This window comes from Diadema antillarum, unplaced genomic scaffold, assembly GCF_040938485.1.
Source record: "Diadema antillarum isolate AM-2024a unplaced genomic scaffold, OU_Dant_1.0 scf00000053, whole genome shotgun sequence".
NCBI lineage: Eukaryota > Metazoa > Echinodermata > Echinoidea > Diadematoida > Diadematidae > Diadema > Diadema antillarum.
In genome coordinates this window covers 1,841,662-1,849,721 of record NW_027270942.1, presented here as the reverse complement: position 1 = coordinate 1,849,721, position 8,060 = coordinate 1,841,662, and the positions used below count along the sequence as shown (strand labels likewise).

At 45.2% G+C, this 8,060-nt stretch overlaps 1 protein-coding gene across 1 annotated transcript; it reads right to left on the bottom strand.

The window, feature by feature from the left end:
• Positions 1–1,878: 1,878 nt before the first annotated feature.
• On the bottom strand, positions 1,879–7,579 carry LOC139715682 (uncharacterized). The gene is made up of 4 exons (XM_071627230.1): positions 7,284–7,579; positions 6,011–6,833; positions 2,736–5,924; positions 1,879–2,673 (listed from the first exon to the last, which is right to left on the bottom strand). The coding sequence occupies exons 1-4, from the start codon at positions 7,577–7,579 to the stop codon at positions 1,879–1,881; spliced, it is 5,103 nt and encodes a 1,700-aa protein (XP_071483331.1).
• Between the last annotated feature and the right edge of the window lie 481 nt (positions 7,580–8,060).

Here is an 8,060-nt window from a genome sequence, read left to right as displayed (position 1 = left end):
GAATTATCATTCACATGAATATAATGTAGACACGTACTACATAAAGGTGAGAGTTTACTTCAGTCAGTCACAGTTGGAACGCACAGGTTCGTTCATTTATTGAAGACATCAATACCAGCTGGACTCGTGTACTTGTAACAAACACTAACTTGTGTTGAACCAAAACTTGTGGAACACACCAACTTGTGTACTTGTGTGCTTGCATACTGGTGTCGAACCCGAACTTGTGGTTCGCTATAAAAAGAGAAAAGAAATAATAAATGCTTAGTTATCACTACCTTGAGCAGCTTGTCAAATGTCATTATTTCTGTGTCTTCCAAATATACTTAATACTTGTAATAATCGAAACACCTTTCGATTTGTGCAACTAACATAAACAACAGTAACAACTTTACACTGTTAACCCAAATGCATGCAACCATATGCAGTGCACTAAATATGCAAGTGTTCGGTGTTCAGTCCTAAACATTAACACATCAATGTCTTGTAGAGACATACAGCTGTATTCTGACTCAATATCTGATGTATGGTACTGCATTTTTCAGTGTACAAATACACTGCACCATGAAATAATAATATTGTTCTAAATGACCTGACTCTATCACACTTGTTTACTTTGATCATTCAAACAAAGTGTACATTATGAAGTGACCTTTATCTCTAACACTCACATAATTCAGTTCAAATGATGCAATTGCATCCCTACAACACTATCCAGAAATGCAGCCTGCCTTTCTTACAATAAAATAAATCCAAAATCATTTTTTTCTTTAAACCCATGAATGTCTTTCCTTTTGACACCTCAACATCCATATGATACACCAAAAATGAAACTAACCCTTCACAAACATTGAATAAGTTAACCCTCTAACTGCAATTATGTATGGGATTGTATTGACCGTACGGTATACGTACATATATGTGTGTAAATCTAACAGTATACAGCTCTATGAAAATAACAAAAGTTGAATCCCTTAATCTGATTCTCATTCCTATATGACCATGACACAATATTCTTCTGAATATGGAGTCTTACATTATTCCTAAATAAAACATGCACAGTATTGTAAACTTCAATCATACACTCACACTTCCAACATTTTTCTTCCCTGCCTGCTAAGCAGGAATCAAGTACGATAATCAATACCTACAGCGTACCGTACTGTTCTACGTGTAATCACTTTCTATACGAACACCGTATCGAATCATTATGTCAACCTAAATTCTGAACTCAATTACAAGCTAACAACACAACACATATCACTACATAAAGGATTAAACAAAGCTACAGCAATCAAATATTCATCTGTTTTCATCATAATTTCTCTTACCAAACTGTTTAGGTTCCTAAAGTAAATCAATCACAGATCCAAACTCATTCTGTTTTGATCGTGTCTTGCATCTTGGCCCATATCTTTTGCGTGGCTATCATGTAGTACGCATACAGCATACTAGTACGTAAAGCAAAATCAGTGCGCAAGCAACCGAAGGAATGCGCACTTGACGGTGTATCCAAGGTAACGATCTGCACCTTAAAGGGGGTGTAACAGTCTAAATTGTTCCAATCAAATATTTCTTGAATAAATCAATACTGCCGCTACATACCGGCCCCCAATGAGCAACCCACAGGATGGTCATTTAACCTCAATCTTTAGGCGGCAGAAATTCTTCCTATACACATACAAACCGTTCAACAACAAATGCATGTACTTAATGCAAATAACTACAGTTTAAAATAACTGTCAAATTGGCTTACTCGCGCTTACATCTCAAAGGCCGTTGCTTAACCTTTGAATAAACAAACATCAAACATTCGATTCAACTCTTAAGCTAGAGTATCAAGTATGATGACTGCAATTAAGTCATCCACTTATATGACTACGTTTCAGCGGCTTCGAGCAGACAGAGCTTTGCTATTGGCCTCTTGAAGAATCTTGTTCCAACCCTCACTTGAGCCTGTCGAACATGTCCAGCCTTTCCTGGGTACACTTCAACCACTTTACCCAAAGGCCACTGTCCGCGAGGTGTGGTTTCATCCGCTACCAAGACCAAATCATTGACAGCTAGGTTCCGTCTTGGGGCATTCCACTTCTGCCTTTCTTGCAGCAGAAGTAAATATTCCCTCTGCCACCTCTTCCAAAAGACAGAAGCGAGATATTGCACTTGTCTCCATCTGCGTCTGCCATATGCGTCCTTCTGATCAAAGACACCTGGAGGGAGACTAGAGCCTTTTCGCATGATCAACAAGTGGTTTGGCGTCAACGGTTCGTCATCGTTTGGGTCAAGATTCAACTGAGTGAGTGGCCGAGCATTCAAGATTGACTCCACTTCAGTCATGAGCGTGGACAGAACTTCATCATTGACAATTTGCTGTCCAAGTAAGCAGGTAAGTATCTTGCGAACAGACCTCACCATCCGTTCCCAGGCTCCGCCCATATGACTAGCTGTGGGAGTATTGAAGTTCCAGTCAATGCCTTGCTCAGCGAGGAAGTTAGTCACACGCGTTTGGCTCAAACTTTCCAGGTTCTCACGAAGTTCTCGTTCCGCACCTCTAAAGTTGCTCCCATTGTCACTGATGATTTTGGATGGCTTACCTCGCCTGCTGATGAACCTTCTCAGTGTGTTTATGAAGGAGTCTGTATCCAAAGTGTATCCAAAGTGTTTGCTACTTCTCTGCAGTTCAGACAGGTAAACAGGCACCCGTAACGTTTGACCAGGCTACGACCTTGCTTCACCATGATTGGTCCAAAGTAATCAATTCCCACATAAGAGAAAGGTGGTTTGTCTGGGGTCACCCTGCTACTCGGAAGATCTGCCATGAATTGTTCCATCTTCTTGGCATTTCTTCGCTTGCATGAGAAACACTTGCCTATCACCTTTCGCACGGTTGCCCCTCCTTTCAACACCCAATACTTCTCTCTGAGGGCTGTCCAGGTCATCCCGGCCCCCGAATGACCTACTAGGTGATGGTGATGAACGATCAATAGCTTCGTCACATGGTGATCAGAGGGCAAAATGATAGGATGTTTCGTCTCATCATCCAGTGGTGCGTTCTCTAGTCTTCCGCCAACTCGAATGATGCCATCCACCAGAATTGGGTTCAGCTTGGACATGACCGTACCGCTCATCTGCTTTCCTTCGAGGATAGCGCTGAATTCATCGCGTTGCATCAGAGTCACGATTGCTTTCTCTGCTTGTTTCAATTCGTCGGCAGATAGAGTGGGCTTCTTCAGATCATCCGTGGATTCCCCCTTAGCCTTGACTTTGAGAAGCTTCTTGAAACGAAGAAGCCACGCTGTGGATTTCTTCAACTGATTCCACGAAGAGTACCTATGCAAGAGGTCGCTGACTTGAGCTCTCATTGATGTTGCATATACTGGTACTGCTTTCTTCACTTCAGCGTCTCCTCTTAACTCCAAGACTTCTGGCTGAATGGGCCAGTCATCGTCTCTCCACAGAAAATCTGGTCCTTTGAGCCAACGCTGTTTCTGGAGTAGTTCCTGTGCCTTCAGGCCACGCGATCCATCGTCACTTGGGTTAGACCTTGAGTCTACGTATCTCCACTGAGACACCTCTGTGGCATCATGGATCCTTGCCACACGATTGGCTACAAACGTCTTGAATCTCTTGCTTTCACTGCGGATATACTGAAGGACAGATGTTGAGTCAGTCCAAAAGACGCTGTCTTTGACTTGGATGTCAAGCTCTGACTTGATGAAATGATCCATGGACACGGCCAACACTGCTGCCATTAACTCCAATCTGGGGATGGATACCACTTTCACTGGAGCAAGTCGGGACTTCCCCATAACAAAGGCACAATGTATCCGTCCTGTTCTGTCAGTCAGGCGTAGGTATGCAACGGACGCATATCCAACTTCGGAGGCATCACAGAAGTGATGCACTTCAGCTGACACGACTTCGAAACCATTCGGTTTGAAACATCTCTCTATCTTCAAGTCAGTCAACATGGAAATGTCTTCCATCCATCTTCGCCATTCTCTCTCATCCTCGGCTCCAATAGGCTCATCCCAGCCTAATCCTACTCTACACAACTTTTGAAGGAGAATCTTGGCTGGCAGCACGAAGGGAGCAACGAACCCAAGGGGGTCATAGAGGGAACTGGCTATCGACAGAATTCCCCGTCGCGTTGCAGGCTTCTCACGGAGATGCACCTTGAAGCCAAAACAGTCTGTTTCAACGTCCCAAAGGATTCCTAGAGTGCGTTCTGCAGGAAGCTCGTCGATATCTAGGCTCGACACCGATGCTGCCCTCTCTTCCTCAGGTATAGAACCTAAGACGTCGCGGTCATTGCTCAACCATTTCGTGAGCCGAAATCCACCACGACTGAGCAGGTCACGAATGTCTTCTACTTGAGTCACTGCTTCAGCTCGATCCTTAACAGACTTAAGACAATCGTCGACATAGAGGTTCCTTTTCACTGTGTTGATCACTTCTTCATTGAAGTGTCCGCGATTATCCTCAGCAGTCTTCCGTAGAGCAAAACTGGCACAACTAGGTGAAGACGTGGCGCCGAATAGGTGTACAGTCATGCAGTATTCGGCTGGTTCCTGAGCCAAGTCACCGTCCTTCCACCAAAGGAATCTCATGGCGTTTCTGTCCCTGGGCGGAACCTTCACTTGGTGGAACATAGACTGAATATCGGCGACTATGGCAACTTGTTCCTGACGAAACCTCGTAAGCACGCCGACTAGATTGTTGGTAAGGTCCGGCCCTTGGAGCAATTGTTCATTGAGTGAAGTTCCTCCATATCTCGCCGCACAATCGAACACAACGCGGACTTTGTCTTTCTTACGAGGATGAACTACAGCGTGGTGTGGGAGATACCAAACTGGCTCATTTGAAGCTTCTTCTTGGGTGGCGCTCTCAGCTGATACATCCGACGGTATGCACTCGACTTCCTTTGCATACCCTTTGGCTATGTAGTCGCTGACTGTCTCTACGTACTTGTCACGTAGGGCTTCGTTCCTTTCCAACCTCTTCTTCAAATACCCAAGTCGCGCCTCGGCCAAACGACGATTGTTTGGCAGGACAGGTGGATAACTGCGCCACGGTAGAGCGACTTGATAGTGACCATCGACCATCACTGCAGATTCCTTCATCACCTTCAGTGCTCGAAGATCTTCAACCGAATCTCCAACATTGTCCTGATTGAGATACCCGCCAAAGTCCACCCTCCAGAACTGCTTCAACTGTTGTTCGAGGGAGTCGTCTTCAAGGCGAGTAAAATTCGCATGGAAACTTGTCGTGGATTGTCGCTTCCCGGACACGGGACCCATAAGCGTCCATCCTAGTGGAGTTCGAACTGCATAGGGTTCTTTCGGATTGCCGACTCTCTGTTCCAAATTCCAGAACGCTTCTGGGGTGTCTGCTCCCACTAGTAGCTCCACGTCTCCTTGGTCCATGGAAGGAAGGGCGATGTCATTTAGGTGTGACCATTCCTTTACATCTGCTGAGTTGGGGAAACATTCGTCGGCGACTGGAAGACTGTCTACAGTCCAAACATTGTCCAGTGTCAAGGTTTCCTGGCCCATAACGCCTTGGACTGACATGGAAACTTCAAGGCCACGTTTGCTTGCTCCTGCCTGGTCCACCGTAGACAGCTTGAAGCTTCTTTCCGTCCCAGTGAGACCTAGCTTGTCGACAAGACCCTTCGTGCACAGCGAAACGTCGCTGCCTTCATCTAACAAGGCCCAGGTTGTAATTTGTCTCCCATTTCCTCCAACCTTTACGGGTACGACTCTCAGACAGATCTTGCCTCTCGAGGAATGAGCGGTGAATGACCGACCCAACCTTTCGTCTCCTTGACTACCACTTGAAGAGCTTGGGTTATCTTGCTTTACCCTTGTTGGTTTTCTTGCCTTGTACTGTCCTCTCGTTTCTCTTGCCGAGGAGAGTTCCGACTAGGATTGTATGTTGTGTGCAGAAGAGCATGATGCTTCTTACCACAGTCGGTTACTTCACAGCGAGCTTTGGAAAGACAGCCTACAGCCAAGTGAAATGGTCGTAGGCAATTGAAGCACAGTCTCGCTTTCCTAGCTACGTCTCGTCTGTCGTCTACCCCTTTCTTCTTGAAGGATTCACAGGACGTGAGATTGTGCCTTCCTTGACAGCAAGGACATTTCCTTTCAGGACGATCTCGACTGCCTTGGACGGGACGTGGTGTGTTTTCATCGACCCTCTGAGTTGCAAACGCTGTCCCTCTGGGTCGTGTTTCTTTCTTCGACTTGTCATTCTTTGGAATCGCTTTCCCGATGTTTCGTCCAAAGATGTTGCTGGCCAACTGGGCGGATTCTTCTACAAACGTTGTCATCAAGTCGAAGTTGGGCACAACACATCTCACCATCATGGCATGGGCTCTCCTCGCCCATTCTGCTTGAAGGTGAACGGGTAACAGACGTTGAATCTTGAGTAGTGTCTCAGAGCCGTTTGCATCAGCGAGATATCCCATCTGGGCTAGAACCATCCCACAACGCTTCATATCTCGCGCAAGATCCCACAGTCCTGCATGGTCGTTCTGCTTGACTTGTGAACGTTTCAGGATCTTATCCAAGTGAGCATTCGCTACCACGTGCGGTTGTCCAAACTGCTCTCTCAAAATCCTCTTCGCTTCAGCATAACCCTCACGTGGTTCCATGAGAACACAGTTCTCGATGCTGTTGCGGGCCTTACCCGAGCAGTACTGGATGAGATAAGTGAGTCTGGTCCTGTCATCCAGCACCTTCTGTTCCACATTAACCTCAAAGCTGTTAATGAAGCTGCGATACACAGTCGGATTGCTATCAAAGGTAACCAAATCTGGCTTTGGCAAGCTAAAAGCAACATTAATGGCATGAAATATTGGATTCATGTTAGAATTATACACATCACTGCTTCTCACACAATCATCTACAGCAACGTTAGGTGCGTGAGACAAATCATGAGATGACATACGAACTTGACCATATTCAACTGGACTACTTGGCGTGGTACAATTACGTTCTACCGGGTCAGATGTGACACCATTACCCTTTGCTCCTGACCACACTCGAGCATCAGGATTTAACACTGAGGACTTCACTTCATCCTTCTTTTCATTAACTTCGTACTGTGGCTTACCAACATCATGAACTTCACATTCTAATACACGTGTTTCAATTTCTGCGTTTTCAATTTCATGTTCTAACTCAAGATTTGCAAGTTTTTCATTCAATCTCAACTGTTCTCTTGTTAGTTCTTGTTTCCTTTTCAGTTGTTCCTTTCTTGCTTTCGCTAGCTCCAACTTGATTCTGGCCTCACGCAGTCGGGAAGCCGCTGCAGTCCTTCTGCTATCTCTAGATGATGTGGACCTGTTGCTTCGGCGTGATGCTGATGATAGCGTGGTTGACCTGTCGTCATCCGAATCGTCAGGGTTACGTCTTGGTACGCTCGGGATAGCTTGCTCCGGTAGAATACCACCAATCTGGGCGTTTCCCACCAATCCTGAGGTAGCTCTATCCTGGGGAGGATCACTGACGACCGGTTGTTCATCAGCAACGTCACTAGATGGGCTGGGACTATCATGCAGTGGACCTTCCATTTTGGATCCAGTTTGCGAACTGTATGTAGACACGTACTACATAAAGGTGAGAGTTTACTTCAGTCAGTCACAGTTGGAACGCACAGGTTCGTTCATTTATTGAAGACATCAATACCAGCTGGACTCGTGTACTTGTAACAAACACGAACTTGTGTTGAACCAAAACTTGTGGAACACACCAACTTGTGTACTTGTGTGCTTGCATACTGGTGTCGAACCCGAACTTGTGGTTCGCTATAAAAAGAGAAAAGAAATAATAAATGCTTAGTTATCACTACCTTGAGCAGCTTGTCAAATGTCATTATTTCTGTGTCTTCCAAATATACTTAATACTTGTAATAATCGAAACACCTTTCGATTTGTGCAACTAACATAAACAACAGTAACAACTTTACACTGTTAACCCAAATGCATGCAACCATATGCAGTGCACTAAATATGCAAGTGTTCGGTGTTCAGTCCTAAACATTAACACATCAAT

Coding starts and splice junctions, on each gene's coding strand:
- LOC139715682 (XM_071627230.1), bottom strand. CDS start 7,579: ATGGAAGGTCCACTGCATGATAGTCCCAGCCCATCTAGTGACGTTGCT. Junction 6,834..7,283: donor CTGCGTGAGGCCAGAATCAA/GTTGGAGCTAGC, acceptor TGTTGCTTTTAG/CTTGCCAAAGCCAGATTTGG. Junction 5,925..6,010: donor TACGACCATTTCACTTGGCT/GTAGGCTGTCTT, acceptor ATACAATCCTAG/TCGGAACTCTCCTCGGCAAG.